The 26,353-nt window shown below is 45.0% G+C and overlaps 1 protein-coding gene across 1 annotated transcript in view; it reads left to right on the forward strand.

Annotated features, from left to right (window-relative positions):
- Positions 1-26,353, forward strand: part of PRKD1 (protein kinase D1) — a 153,003-nt gene that overhangs the window by 77,247 nt on the left and 49,403 nt on the right. Inside the window, exons 3-5 of the mRNA XM_054971371.1 lie at positions 20,074-20,205; positions 21,399-21,559; positions 24,295-24,318. Of these exons, the coding sequence (XP_054827346.1) occupies positions 20,074-20,205; positions 21,399-21,559; positions 24,295-24,318 (317 nt within the window). The remainder of the gene's footprint in view (positions 1-20,073; positions 20,206-21,398; positions 21,560-24,294; positions 24,319-26,353) is intronic.

Genomic DNA, 26,353 nt, shown 5'->3' on the forward strand with positions numbered 1-26,353 from the left:
TTGAGAATGGACAGCCTCACCCGTAGTTATTTGGCAGGGAAGTTTTTCTCTCTCTCTCTGCTCTTCATGTCCCATCATTACCTCATCTGCATAAAACCTTAATGTGGTCACTATGTGAAATGAACTGATCCTTGTTTCAGAGTGAAAGAAATGATCGGTGAAAAATAGAGAGAGAAGGTAGTCACAAGTGTCCCATAATTAATTTATGCACAGTGCTGATAAAGTTTCAGATGAAGTATGTGAAATAAATTATATAATTTTAATTTTCAGTTAAAGATACAAGGGGGAATTTTAGGATGATAATTTCAGGTTTCAATTTTGTATTTCCATTTCAAGAAATGAGAAGCCCCAAAATAAACATGCTATTGATAGTTGTATGTGGAATCTAAGTCTCTTTGAAATAGGAAATTCTGTTGATTTGACCTGAACAAATGAAATCATAGTTGATAATCATCCAAACTGAACTGAAGTATTTAAGATAACATTCCCACTCGCTTGCAACATAAAGATGGCCAATTGCCGGACATTTGCTAATGATCACAAATCTGAATCACGTTTAACAAATAATTCATACTCATGCCAAGTCTTGCTATAGTCAAACACAAGGACATTTGTCCTTTTTATGTTGACAAACAGGACGTTCCTCTGTCAATATGCTATCTGTCTTTGTTTTTGCTATATTGCTGAAAATACAGATTTTTTTAAAAAAATAATGTATGCAATGCAGATTAAGTCCACTGAAATTACAAAAACAACAGTCTAAAAAAAAGCCAAACTGTTCTTAATATAATACCTTAAGAGAGTAAATGGAGACTGTATCTGAATAGTAGAGAAAATCAAAGCATCATATACTTGTAATTATTTTTTCAATGTATCTAATTCTCAACATGGCCAAATCTGTGGATACTTAAATCCATATACTGGAGCCATGAACACACAAAAAAAATCTTTTTAAAACTTGAAAAACACCCCAGGTTTGCAGAAAGATCGGAAATAAATGAATAAAAATACATTGGAGGGTTAAACCCCTCCCATAGATGCAGTGCCTATAGTTTTAAGAAATAAATGCTTTCAGTGGGCGTGGCTAGGCAACCACAACAGTATTACCAGACTTCAATCTTTGTTTTCATCAGTAAAACGCAGGAGACAGGGCCCTTTCTAGGGCAGTTTTGGCCTTTGAGGACTCATTGGGTCTAGGTTCACCAACAACCACCAGTTGATTTGTTTTAGAGAATGGATGTAAGGATTAAATGAAAGAGAGGAAATGAAAGAGAGTTCGTTTGACCCTTGCAGACTCGGTTAAGAGCCTAGGGGTTATACTGGATCCAGTGCTACTACTAGAAAAACAAGTTAAGGTCGCTGCAAAAAACGCTTACTACAATCTCACTCTACCCTAGAAAATGGCTTCTTATCTCAACACGGCCGACCTGGTCGCCTGGATCCATGATATGGTAACATCAAAACTTGACTATTGTAATGCATTATACATTGGTCTCCCATCTATGTTAACTAGGAGGCTCCAATTGGTGCAAAATGCTGTGGCTCGACTATTATCAGAAGCGAGCAGGAGCTTGAACATCACTCCTATCCTACAGTCACTCCATTGGCTACCTATCCAGGGCTCATTTCAAGGGGGAATGCACCGGAATTCAGTTCCGGCAGTTCCCCAAAGAGGTCACATGTCTGGTGGCCCTGCCCACCTGACTCTCAGATATTTTGGGCCCATTTTGTCCTGGATTGGGGCCGAAACGGCTTGGATTGGTCCTTTGATGGGTGGTGGATCACTCTCCTGCTTGGCAGCGGCCCAATCCTGACCAATTTGGGCCCCTTTTGGGCCATTTTCAGCCCCTTTTTGCCATTTTGGGCCCAATTATGGCCCTGAATGGCCAGGATTGGGTCCAAAACAGCCAGGATAGGTGATGTCAGGGCATATGCAAATCAGTTATGCTAATGACACACTTCTGGTGATGGCAAGGGACGTGGCATATGCTGATGAGTTATGCTAATGAGTTATGCTAATGAGTTCCTACAGCTCTTTTTCTACGAAATGACCCCTGTACCTATCAGTTACTGTGCTCAGTTCAAGGTAATGGTTATTACATACAAAGCCCTTCACGACCTTGGTCCAGCATACCTACGGGACTGCCTGTCTCCCTGTGTTACTCCACAGCAGCTTCGCTCATCTGAACAGGGTCTCTTGCAGGTGCCAGCCTGTACATGGGTGAAATCAACAGCAGCCCATACACGGGCTTTCTCTGCGGTGGCCCCTACCCTATGGAATGGCCTGCCTGAGGAGGTCAGGAGAGCCCCCAACCTCCTGGCTTTCCGCAAACAATGCAAAACTGAATTATTCAAAAAGGTCTTTTTCTCAGCTAAGGGGGTAGTATTGATGGAAAGGGATCCTAGATGTTTTGCTAATGAGTTAGAAACCATAGATTTCACCATTGTGTTGCCTTACATATTACCTGTTGCTTTAAATATGTACTCCTATATCCTACCTGTGCTTTATGTTGTTCAATGTAAGTCCTAGAAATGATTAAGTTCGGTTTCAGCAATTCCTCAACCCCATACTGGATCCTTGCTAATACAATATCTTTGTAAACTTATATTCTTTTACCCCATGACATTGTTTATGGAAATGTTCTTGAAACTGAATTCATTTACCCTATGACATTGTTTATGGAAATGTTCTTGACGGTGTATGGAAATGCCTGCCCTTGTTCTTGCCACTAATTGTACTAATCTCACACAGTGTAATCCGCTTTTAGTCTCAGTGAGAAAGGTGGAATATAAATAAATAAACAAACAAACCTGCTTTAGTTCACATTGAGGAGAATGGTGGGATATATAAAGATGAAGATGGGACGTTAATAAAGGATAGGTAGATGGGTGGGAAGGAGAGAAGGAAGCAGGGAAATATGAGAATGCGGGGGTTGCCAAGAGGAAGGAAAGAAGAAATAGTATGCAGAAGGAGATTCAATGGAAAATGAAGTGCCTTCCCACAAGACCATGCAGGTTCCCCACTATGCAACAGGGACCTAGCCCAGTGGCTGGTACTACGTAACTGGGCAATAATTTTTCTGGTTAGAGGCTGCTGGGGGTGGGAAGGATGGGAAGCTGAAGACAGGGAGAAGATAAAGCTGGTGGGTAAGAAGGAGAAAAGGAAGCAGGTAAAGGGATGAGGCTGCAAGGACTTCCAGGGAAGGGAAAGTGGAAATAATGGGGGAGGGGAAAATTTGATGTCCCCTACAAGTTCTTGCAAGTTTCTCACTTACGTTCATCTTATTCTGTAATGATACTTGATAAATATAATTCAGAATGACAAGCAGTTCCTCATGGTATAGAATTCCAATTAATGATTGGTTGTGATGTAGGAAGACAAAATGATTGAAAAAAAATAATAATCACACTATGGTATTTAACTTGCTAACAAAATTTAGGTCTTGTACAGATATAGCAGAGGTACAGATACAACAGAGGAAGGCAATGGCAAACTACCTCATCTCTTATCTTGAATACCCAATGAACCTTATGAGGTCACTAGGGATGTGCGCTTCAGGTTTCCCTGAATTGTGTCCGATTTGTAAAGACTCAGGATTCCTGAATCAGCCCCAGCATTGCTGAGCCGATTCAGGAATCCTGAAGCAAAGCTTTCTGAAGCAATTTGTATTGCTTCGGGAAACCTTGAGCAAAGCGGCAGCAGCTGCTCTTGCAGCACTTCCCGCCCTGCCATGGGAAAAAAAAGTGGTCGGTCACTTTCAAATGCCATGCCGCTTACTTCACCCATCGGGGGAAGCAAGTGGCATGGTGTTTGAAAGTTAAAGCACCCCTTTTCGTGCCACTCGCAAGCGGCATGAAAAGGGGTGCTTTCAAGCACCATGCCACTTGCTTCCCCCGACAGGAGAAACAAGCGGTGCCGTGTTTGAAAATTTGAAAGTTAAAACTTGCATGCGGCACAAAAAGGGGCACTTTCAAATTCCATGCCACTTGCTTCCCCTGATTGGAGGGAGGGGAAGCAAGCAACCCTTTTCTTGCCGTTTGCAAGCTGCATGTAAAGGATTGCTTTGAGCTTCAGTATGCTCTTAAACTCCCGAATCTTGAAGCAGCTTGCCACTTGGAGGTTTGGGTTATCTCGAATTGTTGGAACACCCAAATCTTTTTCAGGTGCACACCTCTAGAGGTCGCCATGAATCAATTGCGACATGATGGCACATTTTACCTTTGACAGTACAGCACAGGGACCTCTTTAACCATTGGTAAGATATTGTGAGAAGGCCTCTGAAATACATATTTTCACTTGCAGCCTCTTCTTTTCCCACAGTTTATCTCCCTTTCTTCCTCAATCACAGTTACATGTTATCTTGGTAGCACTGTTAGCAGCAGTTAGCTACTGAGTTATAAAATCCTTTATAAAGTGGTCTCAACTAGAGATGGGCACGAACAGGAAAAAAAATGAACACCATGTTTATTGTTGGTTGCCATCCATGAAGAGGGATTCATGAACATCGACGGACATCACATGTTCACAAACATGTTCATAGTTGGAGGTTCATGGGAGCCAGAACGGCCCCCTTGGGACTTAGCTGAACTTGAGCCGGGGAGAGTCCATGGGTCTCCCCCTTTCATGTCATGTTCTCTTCACAGTAGCAAAAACTGGACTGTCTGCTGGAAGCGACTTTGAGGGGTTACAAACTGACCTTCGCAATGTCCAATACCCACCAAATTTGCAGGGGACATAATCCTCACTGTCCTCTGAAGATCTCCCAAGTTTCAGAGATTGCACCACAGGAAAGGCATGATCCACGGGTCCCTCCCTTTCCTGTCATTTTCTTTTCACAGTGGAAAAAAATGGACTGTCTGCTGGAAGCTACTTTGAGGGGTTACAAGCCAGAAGGAAAGCCAGAAAGAGTTCAGACAGTCCATGCCTATGTTGCCAGGGGAATTGATTGAAAGGCGCCAGACTGTCTGGCTTTATGAATGGCTGACGAACGCATCGCCGGGAATGGGGCCTCACAAACAGCTTGCTCGCGAACAGCAGATTGGGCTGTTTGTGGCGTTTTTTTTGTTCGTATTGCTGTTCGTGCCCATCTCTAGTCTCAACTACTTTCCTATCTTATGTAGGAAGCCTGATCTTTAATCATCATCTGTTAGACTGCTGTCTAAGTGCATAGCACTTTTATAGAGTACAAGAAGTTGAGTCTCTGCCCAGAATGCCCAGTAGTTGTATATACTTGCCCACCATGGATGATATGATCGTTTTTGACTTCTGTGAAATGGGCTAATTGGTGTTGAGCTCAGAAATTTCTCTTCTTAGTAAAAGTAAAATATGAACACACACACACACACACACAGAGCTGCTGTATACTAAATCAGAACATTGGTCCATGAATGGCAGCAGCTGTCCAGTGTCTTAGGCAGAGGTCTTTCACATCACCTGATCCTTTAAACTGGAAATGCATTGAACCTGGGACTTTCTGTATGGCAAGCAGATGCTCTATCACTGAGCTGTCAGATCAGGCACAGTTAGTTAACCTCTAGTCCTGAAGCAAAAAACAAACTCACTCCTGACCCCAGTGTGAAGTAATATATGATTGATTACCATTCTGACAGGACCTCTGATAGGTTAAACAGTTTTGGTGGGAACTGGGAAGATGTGGGCTGAATTGAGTCCTTTTCTCCCTCCCCCATTCCCCACCTAACACTTGATCAGTACAGTCAGATGAGAACTATACACTTTTTGGTACTAAGTGCGGGGGCCCCTCAGTTATCAGCACCTTTTTTATTGGTGGTAGAAAACATTCTTAAGCAGAACTCTGTTCTCCTATGTATTTCACTGTTTGGATTACAGCAGATATTTTACAAGCCAAGACTTGGGGCCAAGCTTGCTGCTAATGTGTCCCTGAGTTTCCCAGAAAGACATGCTTCATTTTAGAGCCTGTTTTTAGGTTTTTTTAAAAAAAAATTAAATCACTGTGGGGGCCTAATCATGCTGAGGACTGTGGTGCAGGAGAATGAGGGCTCTGCCTCCCTCCATTTTGGGTCTTGAAAACAGCATGGTGGAGATGGGAATTCCTTATCTTCCCAAGCCACAATGTCCTGCAGGATTGGGCTGCAGCAAATAGGAAGTAAAAAAAAGGCTAAAATGGCTCTGCATCCTCATGGTGGACTTGGGCACATGGTATCATCTAGTTGAAGTCTTTAGGTGGGTGGCTGTGTTGGTCTGCAGTAGAACAGCAGGATTTCAGTTCAGTGGCACCGTAGAGACCAACAAGATTTTCAGAATGTAAGATTTTTTTGAGTCAGAGCTCCCTTCTTCAGACACACAAATTGTAATTTTCTTTAATGTAGTTTTATTTTCTTTAATGTAGTTATTCTTACTGTATGCTAACACTAAGTATGTTTGATGCACATGCACACATTCCTGTCCTCTACAGCCTTGAGGTTTTGGGGAATATTTTTGTTTAACTTTGCAGAGAAAGGCAAAGGCAACCCACCTCAGCTTCTCATTTGCTTTGAAACCCCCTTGTTAGGTTGGTTACGAGTACATGCATAATATTTATCCTGCAACACTGGAAGAAATTGAGATAATCAGAATTAAAATGAGAATATGTTAATTTTCTTGTAAACATTCTATTTTTAATGTAGAGGTTACCTTTAAAAAACAACAACAGCCAAATATCCACCCTAGAGATGTCATATGTCAAATCTAAGCAATACTACTGGGATTAGGGGAACTTTTAAAGCATGCCATATAGTCAGAATACATTTTAATAAAATTTAATTGTTTCCTTACTTATATTTGGACCTTTTTTGTTCAGAAAGAGAACGGTGAATCTAAAATGATGTTCTGTACATCTGAACGGGCATTTCATTTTGAGGTGATCTGTCTTTTCTGGCATGTAAAATTACAGGTTGCTTATGTAATAAAAAGCAGAAAGCTGGAGGAGTTTTTATAAGTTTGCTGTATCAGACTTGAATATATTAAAACTTCTATGATTTTGTTCAGGTTGACATTGTGCCTGCCAGCCAAATTGTAAGCATAATCACATCAAAAGAAAGTGAAAGTATTATAGTATGATTTTATCTAAAAATATTAAATTTTATACAAAGACTTATGCAACCTAAGAAAGTAAGATTGTCCAAATTTTATTCTTGAAGGCACATGGAAACTATTGCATATGAGTTTAGGATAATCAAAGAGAAAATGAGACTTTTTTACAACCTTTTTTCCCCCTCCAGCTGGGAAACTAGTCAGAGGTTATAGAGCTTTTGCACAGAATTTCAAGAGGATTTTTGCTCAGTGATGGCAAATGTAATTGAGTTTTCTTTCAGTTCCTTTCTAAATCTGACTGTCACACTGGATCATATGAGAGAACATTGCCTTAATTCCTGTCTTGATGGTAGGTAGAAAATACTGAATCGTACCAGATGTAGCTGTCTAATGAGCAAACTGATTTATAGAATAAGAACATGAAAGTAGAAAATAATAGTCAGACTTTCAGTGTTAGTGTTCTTTATCAGCTGCTTACATGAATTGCAGTGGTATGATATGCAATTTATACCTGTTCAATGTAGCACAAATCATAGTACCTACAAAGGCTGTATTCAGACATCACTTTTAACCAGCATTAAGCCAGAATGTGCACAATTCTGGCTTATTACTGGGCTTGTGTGTATGTCTTAGTTAACCAGAATTAGTTATAACAGCAACAACAACAACAACATTTGATTTATATACCGCCTTGAGGACAACTTAGTGTGCTCTCAGAGCGGTTTACAAAGTATGTTGTTATTATCCCCACAACAAAACACCCTGTGAGGTGGGTGGTGCTGAGAGAGCTCCTAGAAGCTGTGACTTACCCAAGGTCACCTAGCTGGCTTCAAGTGGAGGAGTGTGGAATCAAACCCAGTTCTCCAAATTAGAGTCCCTCACTTTTAACCACCACACTAAACTGGCTCAGTATTTTCTACCTACTATCAAGACAATTCTGTCCCATGCCAAACTTGATTCTAAACCAGAAAGGTTTAGAGTCTACTTGGGTGGTGGGAAGGGAACCTCATTTAGGGTATTATGCACCTCTAACTTTGTACATCACAATTTATATCTGGGATTCTTTATACAAGAAAGGAAGAGAGAAGGAGGAAAGACCAAGGTACATGCGCAAGTTTGGCAACAAGCCAGGTTTGTATACATACATTCCTGCAGATAGGTAACCAAAGAGATTGAAACAAAAAAAATGAATTAAATATAACTACAAACAATACAAATGAATAAAACACCAGTACAGATTTTAATTCAACAAATGAAAAGTACAGAAGTATGATTAAAAACAGTAACAGTGTGGTTCAACACAAATGTACCATGCCCTTGTTTATATACATAATAAACTTAGAAATGTAGAGAGGTATGTTAGTACATTTTATCTCCATACTTATAGAACCAGAACCAGACACTTCTTGGCCCAAGGGCCTTCCTCAGTGGTATATATTCATACAAAGCACTCCATCAGTATTACTAATAAATCCAAAATACCTGACCCTGCAAAAAATGGATACAGAGATGTTGTATAAAACAGTTGTAGAGGAAAGGCATTCAGATCTTCCCATGAAAAAGTGTAAAGTGCATTGGGGGCTTTTTCTGTCCACTTTTTCTGTTCCAACCTCTTTAGTTACCCTTGCTTACATACATCCCCAGCCTAATGCCTGCTCAAAGAGATGTCTGAATATAGCCGCTATTCGGTTTTCTGAATATATACTTCCTAAAAGTATAGTTGTCTAAAAGCAAAAGTAAAGAATTATTTTTGTATGATTTTTTAAAAAGTTTCTTCCATGCATTCTGAGGTGTAGGGTAGCTATTATTACAGCAAAGGGGGAAAGTAAAAGTAAGCACAAGAATTCACATTTTGACTCAAGTGGGAAGGGATTGTCTTTCTTTGCAAGACACATTCTGACACTATTTTTTAAAAAAAACCTTTTTTGAACTTTAATAATTCTTTGTGTCAAGCTTTTATGAGTCACATTTATGTCAAGCATTTATGAGTCAGTTTCAAGACAGACCAGTATGTAATTAAGTGATGTCATTTTGTTGAAATCCTGTGCTAAATTTTATTTTAAACGATAGATTGTTTTATAGAATATACAAAACATTGTCTCATAGATGGAAAAGAATTATTTCCCCCTTTCTCTTTCAGCACCATGAGAAAAGGCATCTTCTAAGAGTTAAATGGCAAGAACTAGTCGTCTTGCGGTTTCACCCAGCTTCATATTCTTAACATGTTTTATATTAGAATGGTTGAGGGATGTTTTTTCCAGGAAAACCTTTCTAACATTTCATGAAGAGGGAGAAGAATGAGGAATGTTAGAAATTTCATTGTTAAAAATGGTCTGGTATGGTGGCTCTAACATCTAGAGGATTCAGTGCAATCACCCTTACAAACTAATTATTGCCCTTACAAAGTAATAGTATTATAATAGTTGTCAAGTGACCATCTTTTTTAAAAAAATATTTCTTGCTTGAAGCTTATAAAATGAGTCTTGATGATTGGCAGGTTAATTACCAAGCAGCACATGCTTATCAGCTAGGGTGGCACTACATTGCCATTTGGACAGCATTGAGAAAAGCATTTCACAGGGCAATAGCCAGCATGGAAAAACTGATCTGAGTTTTGTAGCTGGAAGTTCCAGTAAGTAGTTCCAGTGGATGACTACTTTGGGGGAAACTGTGTGATTTTACAGACTAGTGTTTGCCTGTCCACTCTACCAAAAATTATAAACAAATCTCATTTTTTTTTTAAAAAAAAGATGTACCTTGTAAATAGTTTTCTAAGAATTGATTATTTTCCTTAGGGGAACCTAGGCTTCAAAATTCTAGGAAAAAATGACTCAGTAAGTCATGCCATTTACTTTCTTCATGCCTTTAGAAAAGAACAATGGACTATGAACTGACCGAGCTACAGAGAAACAAGAATAAACACAGTGGGCGTATTTTATTTGGCAGGTTTACACAGGATATAATTTAAATCCAAGTTAGAAACACTAAGTAAAGGTAGAATAAACTTAATAATTTACAGTCAACTACTTGCATTTTTTGGCATGACTATGTGATATAGCTAGTATGAACTAAATGAATAATAGGTCAGAAAACAAATAGACCATACTGGTCTCAAGCAAGAAGAAACAGAGAGGAAGTCTGTCTCTCATTAATTCAACCGAACAGTAAAATGCTCAAGGTGTTTTAGAGCTATGTATTATTCAGAGTTATGTGTTGGGTTTGATTTGTGCGAAAAGTTGACGCTATGTGTATTTTTATTTTATTATTTATAGTCCACCTTTCTAACTGAGACTCAAGGTGGACTACACAGTGTAAGTCAATATGTTCAATGGCTGGGACATTCAATATAACGTACACTAGGTTGTGGATTGCAGAAAGTTGAAAAAAAGAGCTGAAATCCAATTCAAAGATGAAACAAAACAAGCAATTTAACATTTAGTACAAACTGAATTACTGTTACATGTACAGAAACAGAAAATCTCCAACAACACACAGTGAATAATATAGTCAAAGGCAAGCACATTTTAGTTCTGTTCATCACAGTGGACAAGATTTATGCACACACCACTGAAATCAAATGTGATTTACTTCAGCAGCATGCTGCTCATACTGAAATGTGAGTTCAAATGTAGTAGAAATTCTTTTTGAAAATTTGGATGGGAATCTATCCTCTAACACTGAAGTAAGTGCCCATACCAGTAACTAGATAAGCAATCCCAACCTATCTACAACAAGGAAGAGAATTTTGCATGCCTCAGGGGGCGCCTAAGTATGGTGATAAATATGATCTTCCTCAAGAATAATTAGTGACAAGGCATGTACATTGGCAACATGATGGAAGAGAGTAGGTACAAGCCGTTATTCTCCCCTCTGACTGTTAGACTAAAAGAAACCAAATGGCTTGCTTTCCTTAAATGCGGAGAAAGAAATTGAGATTCCCTCACACTTCCGCTAAACCCAGAGAAAAATGGAGAATCTTTCAGATCTGGTGCTGAACCCAAGTGAAGTTTATGAATCAGGAAGGCACCTTCCCACTGTACAAGGTTCTTTGGAGATAAGTGCAGGGTCTTCTCTTGCCTTACCCACATTCAGGCCAGAGGGCACCTTCCTAGAGGTAGGCAGCTTCCTTCTTTGCGGGTTTCCTGTAGCAGAGCCTGCATCAGGAGATTTTCATACATTTCAGCTGCAATTTCTTTACGGCATCACATTTTGGAGACTCTGCCATGTTGTAATGTAGTGATTTGCATCTGTTTATTTACTTCACTTATACCACACCTTTCTCCACCATGGGAACCTTTCCTCTTTGAGCTAGATCAGAATCACAAATTTAGCAAATGGCAATTCATTTATTTAGAGCATTTCTGAAACGGGACTCAAGGCAGATTACAATGATAATAAACAATTTAAATCCATAAAAACTAACAAGCACATACATCTACAAATTAGGTGGCAGTGTCAAAAGTCTTCCTGAATAATTCTGCTCTGTAAAATGTGTGGAATTTCAGCAAAGTGGAAGCCTTGCTAACATTGGTAGGAAAGTAATTCCATAAATAGGAACAGCCACTGGAAAAAATGCCCTAGACCAAGCAGAGACCATCCTAATTAACTTACAGGAGGAAATAACAGAAGGGTGAAGGTCTGTGGACTGGAACAGTTATACAGGTTCATACTGGAGGAGGTCACACAGTCAAAGGATCCCATTTGCTACTGCATTCTAGGACAGCAACCTTAAACCGTTTGCTTCTATTCTGATAGAATACTCCCTTAATTAAGCTCACCCTTCCTGTATGTGTGGTGCATTTTTTGTACCCCTTCACAGGAATAATATGAGTCCTATGTACTGCTAACAGTGCTAAATTTCAAGCGTGCACTTAGAAGACTGGGATCAATTGTATAACCTCCCATTTTAAGAAAGCATAGAATGGCAATGAACGACTACTGCCTTGGACTCTGGAAATCTGCTGTCAGTCACAGTAGATGGTACTGAGCTAGATCCATCTCAAGAATGTTGGGTTTAATATTTGTTGTTAGTTAAGAACATAAAAAAGTAGTCTATCTAATCAAAAAAGCTGTTTTACACATTGACTAACCAGTTACCTTGGAGGGCTAACAGACAGAGCATAGAAATCAAGGTGTTGCCTTGATGTTGTCTCCCAGCACTGGTGTTCAGAGGTTTACTGCCTATGAATATGGGAGGTTATCTGTAGTCACCATGGTAGTAGCCATTGATGGATCTCTCTTCCATTAATCTGTCTAACCCCCTTTAAGGCCATCCATGTTTGTGGCTTCACTGCATCCACTGGCAGTGAATTCCTCAACTTGATTACTTGTTGATTAAAGCTTTCATTGAGTTTTTGATTTTTTTTTCAATTATCACATAAATGTTCTGTTTTTATGTACAAGGAGTATGAGCCATGATGACCCCTTAATTAACCTACAGAGAGCCTAGCAATATAAATTACAGTCTTAATAGGAACAGCGTCAAGTACTGCATTGCCAAATGACTTGGAGCATACGGCTGCAGTCCTTAAAGTCCTTGTTGCTGAAATCCCAACTGAAAAACATTCAAGAATTCATCAGCTGCAAATGAAAGTGGTTAAGGACTGCTTGAAAATGAAATTATTAAAGTAACTGAAGCATTAATCAGGACTGCTTCATTTGCAATGCCTATTGAAGAAATGTCATTGCTTGGATAACTTAAAAACACTAAATCCATCGGCTGTTTGTTTAGTTTAAGAGTCTGAGTTCAAGGTCTTGTGCAAGTGACCCACCTATCGAAACAAACAGGAGTTATATGTCAAAAGGATAGGCTTGCTATTGTTACTGCTACTCGATTTTTAAAATAATTAATTTATTAAGAAAAGTATTATCCGCTGTTTCAAAAAACAGTATATCTGACAGCTACTAAGGAACCACCAGTTAGGGGTGACTTATCTCAAACCAGTGAGTTTTAATCAAACTAACTGAAGTCCTTGAAGAGTAAAAAAAGAAATACAATAATATTTAGATTTTTAAAAGTATTTGAGGACAGAGAAAAGCATCTAACAAATACACTTAAATAATAACATACAGGACTCTTGCTGTCTTTAATAAATTATTAAAGATTTTGTCTTTAAGCAGCCCTTGGCTTGGGTCTAACATACATTCTTCTCTCCTTTTTCTAGTCAATTTTTAATATTAATCAAGCATACTTTCACTATACTCTCTGTGGTGGAACTGCCTCACTGACCTGCAGGCACTGTCCTGTCTTGTTCTCCAAGGTCTCTGGGCACCAGTGGCAGTCCATTTGGCATGTGCCACTAGGGATTACATTCCCTTGGTGAGGGTGGAAGATCCCCTGCTCCCAGCTTGAGCCCTCCACCACAAACAGGGGCGACCAGACTTACCTGGCGCCCGGTTGCCGCCGGCGGGCCGGGAGGGAGACGGGGAGCAGGCAACGGCTGGGCGCCGGCTCGCCCGGGACGCCCGGGCGGGCCGGCGCCCAATCGAATTCAAATCCGGGGCCGGCCAATCACAGCGGCCCTGGCCGGCCCTGGGGGGGCGGGGATTGGCCGCGGACCTTGGGTCCGCGGTTTTCTCTCTGGTCCGGCAGCAGGGTATTTACCCAGCTGCCGTCCCCGCCCACCTCACTTCTCCTCGGTCTGCGGTCTAAGCAGCAGCAGCAGCAGCAAGAGACGGAGGCGGCGGCGGCGGCGAACGACGGCGAACGAGCGTCAGCGGCGGAGACGAGGAGAAGAGAGCGGCGCCGGAGAAGAGCTGCAGGAAGGGCACGCAGGGCGAGGTCTAGCTGAGCCTCGGCCCCCGTGCTTTGCCGCAGCTGGAGGCGAGCTCCGGACGCCGGGAAGCAGACGAGCGGCGACGAGCACGTGCGGGGAGGGTTAGCTGAACCTCAGCCCCCCCCCGTGCCTCAGCCAGGCGGCGTGGCTGCGGAGGCGCGGCTCGGCAGCGGAGGCTTTGCTGTCTCCTCTCCCCTCATTCTCGATACAGGGGGCATCGCTCCATCCCCCCCCTTTTTTGCGTCTCTCCCTTCCCCCGTTTTGGGCAGGGAAAGCGGGCTTCTAGGGCTCATGGCCCCACCAAGGAAGCAGGCTGGGGGGAAGAAGGGCACCCGGGGGGGTCACAAGGCATCGAGGGGGGGGCGCGCACCCCCGCCCAGGCCCCCAGCGACAGCCCCCAAAGCCAGCAGGGGCGGCAAGCCAAGGCCCGCTCGGGGCAAGGCGGCTGGCAGTGGCACTACTGCGCCCCGTGCTCCCAGACAATCGGGGGGTCAACCTGGGGCTCGCACCAGCCAAGACCCTGGTCTTGGGCGGGGGGATAGAGCAGCCATTAAGCCGGCCTCTTCTGCAGCCAGGCCCCTGCGGCAGGGCAAGGCAAGGGGTTCGAGAAGTGCTGTGGAGGGGGGCTCTGAGTGGGATGCCAACCCCTCTACCCTCCAAAACATCAGCCGGGCATTGGAGGCCCTGTCGGCCAGGGTTGAAAATCTGGGGAACTCCGGGCCCATGGCAGCCGCCACAGCCGCGCAGCCCGTGGAGGTCCCCCAACGGAAGGGGAGCAACAAGGCGAAGAGAGGTGGGGCGCGAGCCAGGTATCATGACTCACGCTCCCCCTCATCCAGCCCAGAGCGCTCCTCCAGCAGGCGTCGCAGGAGGTCAGCCAAGAGGAGGAGGACAGGCCGCGTGAAGGGAGGCCACCGTCGGCATCATGAGGATTCAGACAGCGACTGGACCACAGGTGAGTCCTCGTCCTCGGACGACGGGGATCAGGATGGGAGCTATTGGGAGGTGGCTTCTGGCGTTCCTGGTCTCCCCGACTGGGCCCAGCGCCGGCGGGCCAGGGGCGGTCACGGGGAGGGAGACCCCCGGGAGGTCTGGGGGGCCAATGAATCCCCCCCACCCACCTCGTCCTTCACGGATAACGAGGACCCCCCCGGCATTCACCTCCCCCGCAAGGTCCGGGAATGCATATTGGACGGGTTTTATTTAGATGTCCTTACCCTGCTAAGGCCGGAGGCAGAGGATGGAAGGTCTGCCCCCTCGTCCAAGCGGGAGAAAAAAGGGGCAAAAAAGGAGGCCGCCGAGCGCACCTTTTCCAACTGGCTGGAGGGCTTCACAGTTTATCTAGGGGTGGTCCAGGCCGCCTACCCTGACAGGGGGTGGCACCTCACCAATCACTTGGGGAACGTGCTTCGGGCCCGGGCTTTGGCGGGGGACTCGGCGGCCTTGGATTATGACGAGGCCTTTAGGAAGCGCGCCTCCCATAACCACCGCACGCGGTGGAACCTCATCAACCAGAAGCTATGGCTCTGGTTGGTGGGCCCCCACATGAAAGGCAGAGGGGAGGGCTCCCGCCCCGGCCGCTGGCCCCCTCGCAGGGACAGGGGGAGGGGCCTATGCTGGGAATACAACCAAGGGAGATGCCAGCGGCCTAGGTGCCGTTTCGAGCACAACTGCGATGCCTGTGGGGGCGCCCACGCCCGCCCCGCCTGCCCCCGTGGGTCCGCCGCGGCCCAGCCCTTTCGAGGTGGCCGGCCCTCCGGGAGCAACGCTCGCAGGGAAGGAGGGTCCGGCACTGCAGCCTCCCAACCTGCCGGCGGTGGGAACTAGCCCCTCGTGCGAGCTTCCCGGCCTTGCCCGCACACCTATCAGGCTGTGGGCCTTGATTCCCCTGTTGGCGCGATACCCCAATAGACAGGCCGCCAATTTTCTGAGGGAGGGCTTTGCGCGTGGGTTCCGCATCCCCTCCTTGGGCCCCCGGGTGGCTACCTCTGCGGGCAATCTAAAATCGGCCAGGGAGCTGCCCCACGTGGTGGCTGCAAAAATTGCCAAAGAGGTCGCGGCGGGCCGGGTGGCAGGTCCTTTTCCCAGCCCCCCCTTGCCTAACCTCAGGGTTTCCCCTCTGGGGGTGGTGCCCAAGAAAACCCCGGGTGAGTACCGCCTCATACACCACCTCTCCTACCCGCGGGGCTCCTCGGTAAATGAGGCCATCCCGCCAGAGCTCTGCTCAGTCAGGTATGCATCTTTCGACCATGCGGTCAGGTTAGTCAGGGCCTGCGGGCGGGGTGCCCTTATGGCAAAATGCGACGTCCAGTCAGCGTTCCGCTTGCTACCGGTCCACCCTGACGACCAGTGCTTGTTAGGGTTTAAATTCCAGGGCATGTGGTACGTGGACAAGGCCATGCCGATGGGATGTTCCGTAGCCTGCTCAGCCTTTGAGACCTTCAGCACATTCCTGGAATGGGCTGCCAAGGAGCGCATGGGGGCCCCCTTTATCACGCATTATCTCGATGACTTTATGATCGTGGCTCCGCCTAACAACGCGGCATGCGCCGAGCGGCTGTGTACCTTTCAGGCGATGGCGGCGGAGTTGGGGGTCCCCCTCGCCCCGGAAAAGACGGAGGGCCCGGCGTCCCGCCTCACCTACTTGGGCATTGAGCTGGACTCGGCGGCGGGGCTGTCACGGCTTCCTTCGGACAAGCTCAGGCGCCTTCAGGAGCTGATCGCGGGGACGCTGGCCCGGGAGAAATGCACCCTTAGGGAGCTTCAGTCTATTATCGGTCACCTCAATTTTGCTTGCAGGGTAGTGTCCCCGGGGCGGGCCTTCTGTGCGTGGCTCGCCGGGGCTTGCCGGGGGTGGTCGCCCCCCACCACCACATTCGCCTCACCAAGGGGATCAAGGCAGACTTGGAGGTCTGGCTGCGTTTCTTGTCCACGTTTAATGGGGTTTCCCTCTGGCAGGATCCCCTCGACCTGGGGAACGCGCTCCAGGTCCACTCCGATGCTGCTGGCAGCCTGGGTTTCGGGGTATACTTCAGGGGCCGCTGGTGCGCCCAGCGCTGGCCATCCTCATGGGAGGGGTCAGGGGTCTTGCGGGATCTCACATTCCTCGAGTTTTTTCCCATCCTGGTGGCCGTCTCCATCTGGGGAGAGGTCCTACGGGATCGGCGGGTGGTGTTCTAGTGCGACAACCAGGCCACCGTCCGGGTCATCAATAAGCAGTCCTCTCGCTCTGAGCGGGTCATGCGGCTGGTTCGCCGTTTCGTCCTGGTTTGTCTGGCAGCTAACGTTACCTTCTCGGCCCGGCACGTAGCAGGTGTGGACAACGGCCTGGCAGACGCATTGTCTCGATTCCAGATGGAGAGGTTCTTTGCGCTGGCTCCAGAGGCTCAACGTACCCCCGACCCATTTCCGGAGGAGCTATGGCGGGCTGGAGAGACATCGTGATGCAGGGAGTACTCGGTTCTGTGGCCCCTACCACGCTCAAGTCCTACGCGGCAGCGGTTGAGCGTTTTCGGGGCTTCACGTGGGGGGCGGGGGCCGGGGCGTTTCGGCCCCCCTCTCAGGAGGAGGTGCTGCGGTACCTGGCTCATCTGCGGGCCCTGGGGCGGGCCCCCCGCTCCATGCGGCATGACTTGGCGGCTGTGTCCTTCTTCTGCAAAGCGCTAGGTTTCCCTGACCCATGCTGCGGTTTCATCCCTCGCAGGGCCATAGAGGGCTGGGCCAGGCTGGCCCCTCCCCTTCCAGACAGGAGGCGGCCCATTTCCCTATCCATCCTGCGCCGCATTTTAAGGGTGCTACCTGACCTTTGCTGGTCCTCCTTCGAGGTGCAGCTATTCCGCACCGCTTTCTCCTTGGCCTTCTTCGGGGCCCTCAGAGTGAGCGAGCTGGTGGCGGGTTCTCGGGCGGACACGAACGGCAGGGCACTGTCTTTCACAGACGTGGCCTGGTCCCCCCGACAGGTGCTCATTACTATCCGCCATTCCAAAACAGACCAACGCGGGAAAGGGGCCGCCATTTGCCTACGGGCCTCCCGGCAGGGGCCGGTGTGCCCAGTGCGGGCGGTGGGGGCCTACTTGCGTGTCCGTCCCTCCCGGCAGGGCCCTTTCCTCATTCACGGGGATCTCTCTCCCCTCACCCGCTATCAGTTCGCGTCCCTCCTGCGGGCCTGCCTGGGGTCGGCGGGGTTCCCCCCCTCCGAGTTCGGCACCCATTCCTTCCGCATTGGAGCCGCCACGGAGGCAGCCAACCTCGGGTTGCCGGACAAGGCCATCATGGCTGTGGGGCGCTGGCGGTCCCGGGCCTTTCACTCTTACATCCGCCCGCAGTGGGCGACCGGGCACTGACGTGGTGGTTGTTCATTTGGTCTTTCCACAGGGCCAAGAAGGTCAGTTTGGATCTGCGGGCACAGCATCGTCCATTGGGCCGGGAAGTATGCGGCGTCATCGGGCTGGGGATGCCACCTGGGCTTGGAAGATCGCCTGCAGATCCACTGGATGGGAGTACGGGGCATGCTGTGGGACTCCCTCCTCCCGATGCTGGTTCGCCAGGCCCGCCGGCTCGGCCCCCCCGATGCGTTCATCATTCAACTGGGGGAGAACGACTTGGGCAAACGCGAGGGGCCGGATCTTCAGCGGGCCATGTGCGCTGACCTGGATCGCCTGCAAGGACTTTTCCCTCGGGCGGCCTTGTTCTGGTCGGACTTACTCCAGAGGCGGGTCTGGCGCGGGGCACGGTGCCCCAAGAAAGTTGATGGCATCAGGCAGAGGGTCGCTCGGGCTATGCGTCGCCACGTTGAGGAAGTCGGCGGTCGTTTCATCGCGCACTGGGACATTTCTCACAGCATCGCCCCCCTTTTCGCCCCCGATGGCGTCCATCTGGCCAGTTGGGGGCAGGACATTTGGCTCCAGGATCTCCGGGATGGCTTGTTGGACTGGTGCCAGCAGTAGGAGTGTTGGCGGGAGCCACAGGTGGCTCTGGTGGCGGTGGGCATTGGGTCAGATCCCTTTTGGGGGGAGCCGGGGGCCTCCGCCCCAGGCTCCCCCTTAAGGAGATTCCCTTAAGGAATCTTGGGAGTGAGGCATGGGGATGCATGCCCAGCTCGGGGGCTGCCACGGCATCCTCACTCCCAGGTGGCAGGGGAATCACCCAGGGGTGTACACCCAGGTGATCTCCCCTTGAATGTCACTCCTTGGGGTCCCTCCCCCAGCCTGGGTCTGGGGGGGGGTTGAGGCTCATCGGCTGTCAGGCGGGGCAGCCGATGCTTTTGGCGGATCTGACCCACATGCTGCGCCAATACTCCTTGTGTTCTGCTGTTAATAAAGTTGTGGCCATGTTTTACCCAAATCTTCGTGTGGTCTCGGTCTGTTGCGGGTTCCCCTGCTCCCTCCACTCGGCCTAGGCGGTAACTTACCTGGCCAGCAGGGGGGAGAAGGGGGGGCAGGCCTGGGAGCTCCTGAGCACACTCCTGCACACCCCAGAGGACTTACTTTTCATGCCAGGAATGATGCCATTCTCAGTGCAACAAGGAATTGAAGGCCTCTGTGCAGGGCCAATTTGATAAACTCTGTCATATTTGATGCTCTAAATCCACTATTGGAATGTCACAGTAACTGGTATTTGGTGCTTATAAAGCATTGTGTGTTGGGAGGGGAATGAATGCTGTCTCCAGTCAAGCAGCTATAGCTGCTTGACTGGAGACAGCATGGGAATCCTTCCATTCAGCTAACTGAAAGATGGGATAGCACTCTTATCCCATACACTCTTCCCATACTTCACACTTTTGAAGTGACTCTGGTGTTAGGACAGTAGTTTCCTATTGTCAATGTACTTTGAAAGACTGTGCATTTATTCCTGCAAAACCACCATCCATCATGCAGTTTTGCTGTACACTTAAACTGCATTATATAGGACTCTGCTCTGCACATATCTTTTTGGTTGGAATGATATAATTTATATTTCACATATGCTGTAGACCTTCACTTTTATGGCAGTCTTATAACAGCAAACCTTTGTTTTATATTCAGTCAAACAAAAGTCTTCCAACATAGGGTCTTGTGCCAAAATGCCTCAGAGGTTCTATTGTTTAGACAAGGAATACACAGTGACAAAACTAGAAATAAGTGTGTTACTTATGACTATATCACCGTGTTCTCTAACTTACCTTCTAGAAATATGTAGTTTACTTCCATGAAGAACTTGTCAAATTCATGGTTTCCCTTGTGAGATCACTGTTTTTCCTCCCTCCAGCTTCTGCAACATTTGAAGACTTTCAGATTCGACCCCATGCTCTGTTTGTACATTCATATAGAGCACCAGCCTTCTGTGACCACTGTGGAGAGATGCTGTGGGGTCTTGTGCGTCAAGGGCTTAAATGTGAGGGTGAGTGAAGGATCTGCTGCTGTGCATTTGAAATGTTTTCCCCCCAGGAAATGTAAGCACTCTAAAAGTTCTGACCTGTTGCAAAGAGATGAATCAACAATTTAGAACTTACTGCATAATACAGAGGCATTTGTTACTATCAGTTATTGTTAGCAAAGTGCCAGACCAATGCAATGAGTTATATTTGTATCCTACCATTTAAATAATGATGCTATGACTGGATAATGCACAATTGAGATGGGAGCAAAACATGGGTTAATCATGTCTGGGTCTGAGTTTCCCCTCACCTCAGTTAACACAACATGGCTTTGTAAGTAAAAACAACAGTAATGGTTCTGGCTGCCCACAGATCAGTCCTCCTTTGTTCACAATACTTTTAAAACATGACATCATCTCCACTGTTCCTACTCAGGCTTTGTCTTCTACAAAGATGCTGGAATGAGAAGATGATAACAAAGGGAAGTTCTTGAAGCCATTTATTTGCCACCAAGAAATGTGTATGACCTAACTTAGTCAGGGAACTAAATGGGAATTGTGCACACACAAGTGGACAATCCATTCAGATATATATTTCCTCCTGTCTCTTGGTTATCTTCAGATTCATTTTAGTTTGCATGCAGTAGAGGACAGGAAGCTATACCAGACTGAAACCTAGCATTTCAAAGTTCAGACTAAATGATACATGGAGGAGATGTAATTTTGTTTTTAAAGATTATTTTTAAAGGTTAAAAGCAGCCCAAGAGCTCAGCAGGAGAAAATCATACGGGAACCCATATATAGGGTTTCCCCCTTTTTAAAAAGCTTTGTAAAATTATAGATTTTGACAAGCTTAACATGGGAGTGGGGGGAAATAGGATGGCACGGGGGAAAGGATTATTCCTGTTTTCCAATACCATGGTTAATCCAATTGTCTCTCTACCCGCCCCCCCCTTGCTTGTGGTTTTAAAAATGGTGTAATGCTACTGAGGCATTAGAATAAGGTAGTCATTTTGTCTTGCACCCCCTTTTGGCTACAGGCAGGTTCAAGTTGCTTTGATACCAATCACAATCTCTTAACTCTGTATTGTGACGGCCTTTGGCCATATACAATTAAACATCTATGTCTACCAATCAGAAGGGCTGCACAGATTCACCAGACCAGCACTGTCATTGTACTGCAACAATTAGTAACAGAGTGTTTTTTTTCTTTTCAGGATGTGGTCTAAATTATCACAAGAGATGTGCATTTAAAATTCCTAACAACTGCAGTTGTGTCCGGAAGAGGCGACTTTCAAATGTTTCTTTAACCGGACTCAGTACTATCAGAACTGTATCTGCAGAAATTTCACCTACTACATCAGATGAAGCTCTCCTGGTACAAAATTACTAAATATTAAGTTTGAATTCAATATTAATACGAATTAACTTGGTCAGTTTATGTCCTGTCCTGTTAAAAGATGGTTTTGCAAATACCCATTCCACATCAAAAAGTCGACTATTTGGGAAATACATGATATGCTTCCCACCTCTCGTGAGAATGCATATAAGTTTCTATCACACATGCCAATCACACAATTACAGGAACAATTCTGAGAGATCTTTGATCTTGTGGTCTTGTGAATGCTATCCTGCTTTCTATTATCATACGGAAGAAAATTCAAAATGTCTGCTTTTGTGGCAACTCATTGTCAATCTTTTCAAAACAAAAACTACAGTATATTCTGTCCATGCCAGTTTTTAAAATTGTATATAGCCAACTGAAATTTTTAGTCTTATTCTAGATTTAAACTATAATGCATATTAAAACATCAGAGATGCAGGTGGGAAAAACTTGGGTATAGTTCAGGTGGTTTTTAATATAGTCTGTGACTATTTAAGGTGCTTACATGTTTGAGACCTGGTAGCACAAAATGCTATTTTTATAATTTTTAAAATTATTCTTAGAATCCCCCCCCCCCAAATTATTATGGTTAGCTGCATCTGAAGTCTTGGGGTTGAGAGGTGGGATATAAATATTTTAAATTAAACAAATAAATGTTCTTGAAATGTGGCACTGCATAGAGGTCTTATAGTCCAAGAAATATTTGATTACCCAGAACCTTTTTCACAGAAGTGGTATAGTAACGTTTTTTTAAGCCAGGGATCCAGAGAGTACAAGCATTGGGGGTGGACCTGGATATGAGTTCAAAGCTTTATAGATTCACAAATTCATTGTATTTCACTGTCTGTCACTCTGGTTAAAAAAAACAAAAACGTGATGAATAATTCAAAGAGTTGCTGAGGCTATCAACAAGATAAAAAGTCAAAGAGCTACTTAGGGAGGTCCAAGGACTTGTAGAGTTTGTTTTCTTTGAAAATCAAACTTCAGTGCAGAATCATCAGATGGAAATGGAGGAGTTCCAAAATATCTTTCTGTGTGGGAGTTTCCTGTTCAAGAAGTGTACCTTGGTATTGGGGCTGTTCATTGGATGTAGCCAATAACAGCTATTGAATAGCCAGTATGTTAAAATAAAAAATATGACAGCTGTCTTATGTTACATATCACTCATAACAGATTTTTCTAGTAATTTAAGTGGTAGTACAATCACAGTGTAAATGAGCAAATACAACATTTGCACTATTGCCCAGCAAAGAACGTATAGCATTATTTTTGTGATATTGTGCCAGAATAGCTGTTAGTCTATTTCACCCAAAGCTCTCTTGTTCTGGTGCAGAGCATTTTAGTCATGGTCCAAACGTACTATAAACATTCACTTTTGTCATGTTTGACTGTTTTATTGCTATTAAAACATGTCAGGAATACAACTGAAAGTTGCTTTTAAAATGTTACATTATGGATACAGTTGGGTCACCAAGCAGATTCTGTTAATTGAGCTCCTATTATTTTAAATTGGTTAATTATTCCCTAAAGAGAAGAATGGTAGCATTGCTGGTGGTCTACCTTTTATTATTGAATTAGGGCATCATATGATGTCAGGAATGAGTCATTGTCAGTACTGGAGAATCCACTGACAAATATTTTTGTACTGTGCTTTAGGATAGGTTTCTTTTCTGGGTAAGCTCAAGAGATACTCATCAAAGATAAATTTAGAGGTAATCCTCAACACAAGCAGACACTCATGTGCCTGCATGTATATAGATAGTGATAGTTAAATCAATTTAACTACAAAGCAATACCTACTAATAATTATTTAATAGTTATATCAATCACCACCACAAGATAAATATAACTCATCACAGACACACAACAAACCATAATAAAGCCACACATGATAAATAAGACATAGTCATTCCTCTTTTACTATACAGATAACTGCAAACTAGCTTGTGCCAAATTGTTCAAGGCCTGGAAAATGCCATAGAGATTTCTTTTGTATATTAACCATTTGTTTCCTAAAATTCCATCAAGTAGATAGGACCTTTGAGGCAAGTGTAGCTGCTATGCACTCTCACTCCTTCCCTTCTTAGAGTGTGGAAGGATATCCAGCTTTGGGTTTAAAGTAATCAGTGGCAAAACTCATGTATTTGGAGCCTTGAGAAATGCATTTGAAAGCTGTTCGTAAAGGGGCTGCCAGCTCTGGGTTGAGAAGTTCCTGGAGGTTTGGGAGTGGAGCCTGAGAAGGGCGGCAGAGTTTGGGTAGGGGAGCTCAGCAGGGATGAGATGCCATAGAGCCCACCCTTTGAAGCTGCCCTTTTCTCCAGGGGAACTGATTTCTGTAGTCTGGAGACCAGTTGTAATTCTGGAAGAACTCCAGGCCCCTCCTGGAGGCTGACAGCACGCCCCCCCCCCCCAGTAGTAGTATTTCAACTTGAATATTCTGTGAACTTGTAAGATATATTAAGATAGCAAAATTAACTTCTTAAATAACGTTCACTGCCGTGGAGATCCTATTTGGGTAGAAAGGCAGCATGCAAATGTTTTTAAAAATAACAATAAAATAATACTGGTTTGTATAAGAGTACACACACATGCACAGAATGGCTATCTTAGGCACAGCCTTAAACCTTTACTTTAAATTGTTTAGAGCAAAAGTAAGTACTTGCTTCTCAAGTAATATTGCTTTATGTTTTCTTTTTCTGTTTGTTTTGTACGTGCTCTTTCATATATAGATTCCCGGAAGCCCTAGTTTTGAGGTAGGTACTAATTTTATGCTGTTCTCGCTCATATTTTCATTCAGAATCTCTCTCTCTCTCTCTCTCTCTCTCTCTCTCTCTCTCTCTCTCTCTCTCTTAGTTATATACAAACAGCACCATGTTCAACGTACTGTTGATCAAATGGGATCCTATAATGAATTTCATTATACCACATTTTTTGTTCTTTAAAGTGCAGCCCTAATAGTTGCTTTGCTAGCAAATAAGTACATATAATGGAAAACGTTGATCCTTTCTGGGCTCATCTTATTAAAAAGGAGATACAGAGAATGAGCCACATCCTGGCTTCAATCTTAGAAGAAATTTCCAGATGTTTGTTTCTCATTAGTGAGGGCTGTTATTTTTTATATTATTTACATTTACAAGGAAATAATTATATGTCCAAGAAGTACTTGAGACAGGAGTTAATGTAGAAATGTATACTGGATTACAGTAGCAGAGGTTCAGCTGTGAATCCAGGATATTTAGGCTGATTTATAAGAGGTGCTTCTGGTTTGTTATTTTTTGTTAAAGAAAAGCAGTATTTTGTCCATATCTAATAATGTAAATAAATATCTTATTAGTCCTCATAATTCTGGCTTAGGAAGATTTTATTTCCATTATTAGAGTGAAATAATAATATGATTGCACTGGTGGATAATATACCTTAATCATGTAATGAAACCATCTGATTGGCTACAGAGAAAGAAGTCTTAATTTCTGGACTGGTTGCAAACTCATTATAATTTAATATAACATCAAGTAAAACACTGTGCACGTCACTCTCAAAGTCTTTCTCTTTTCACCAAGTTTCTGGTGATGGTGGTGGTGGTGGTGGAAAGAGGTGTCAGGCCATAGCCATCTTATGGCAACCCCTGCTGGGGTTTTCAAGTTAAGAGACTAACAGAGGTGATTTGTCATTGCCTGCCTCTGCATAGCAACCTTGATCTTCCTAGGTGGTCTCCCATCCGATTACTAACCAAGGCTGTCCCTGCTTAGCTTCTGAGATAGGGCTAGCCGGGATCAACTGGTGATATACCAGTTAAAAAGAATAGGACAGTGTTTCCCAGCCTGTGGGTCAGGAGGACCCAAAAGCAGGTTGCAAAGCTTTGGCAAGTGGGTTGCAGCCCAGCCATCCCCAACGGCCGCTCCTGTCCTTTGACCCTTCTCTTTCTCTTCTTCCTTTTCCTGTTCTCACATTTTTGCCTTACTCTCCTCCTTGGTGACAATAACAAGGGGGGGAAAGCAGTCTGGCAGCTAGTATCTTTATGATAGTCAGTGGAAGAAGGGGAAAGGCTGGAGAGAAGGTGGGATCTGTTCAGTGCACAGAGGAGAGAAAGAGGTGTGTGCAAGTGCAGATTGTACCTTGGCACTGCTCCTTTGGAAGACCAACCTCTTGCCCAGCCCGCCTCACTGCCCTCTACCTGTTGTGGGAGATGTGAGTCACTGAGCTACTTGCCATTCACCTCTTTGCTGACATCTGCCATCTTCCTGCATCTCCTCAACACAGTGCCCACCTCATCTTGAGCCAACCCTGGATAGGTCACTATATGAAGTAAATTTGGACTTGTGAGTTACCATTCTCAAAAGGCTGGGAACCACTGGAAAAGAAATGAAAATCCATACAATGTTTCCAATTAAATGGTTGGTTCAGGAACATACATGTTTCCAGTCTTCTGGGATAGATTTTTCTCACCTTCAAAGCAAGACCTTGTGTGAATCAGTCAAGTGCCAAATAATGAGTGGCTGTTTCCCCACGTTCTTATTTTAGCGGCACAGTATTGCTATTATACCAGTTTACTCACATTAGTACGCATGTCCTCATAATCCAGCTGTTCAAATCCCGTCAACCTCACGTTATTGTTGTGCTTTCTCCAAGAATGTAGGTTTCCCGTTCTTTCTGCTTTGAAATGTGTTTTTAGCGCTATTTTTGGCATGCATGAGAACGCTTAGAAATGCTTCTTCAGAGACTACCACTTCTCCTTTCTCGGTTTGTGCTTCCACAGAACAGTTGCTCCTGCCCACAAACAGGAATTCT

This window comes from Eublepharis macularius, chromosome 2 (genome assembly GCF_028583425.1).
Source record: "Eublepharis macularius isolate TG4126 chromosome 2, MPM_Emac_v1.0, whole genome shotgun sequence".
Lineage (NCBI taxonomy): Eukaryota > Metazoa > Chordata > Lepidosauria > Squamata > Eublepharidae > Eublepharis > Eublepharis macularius.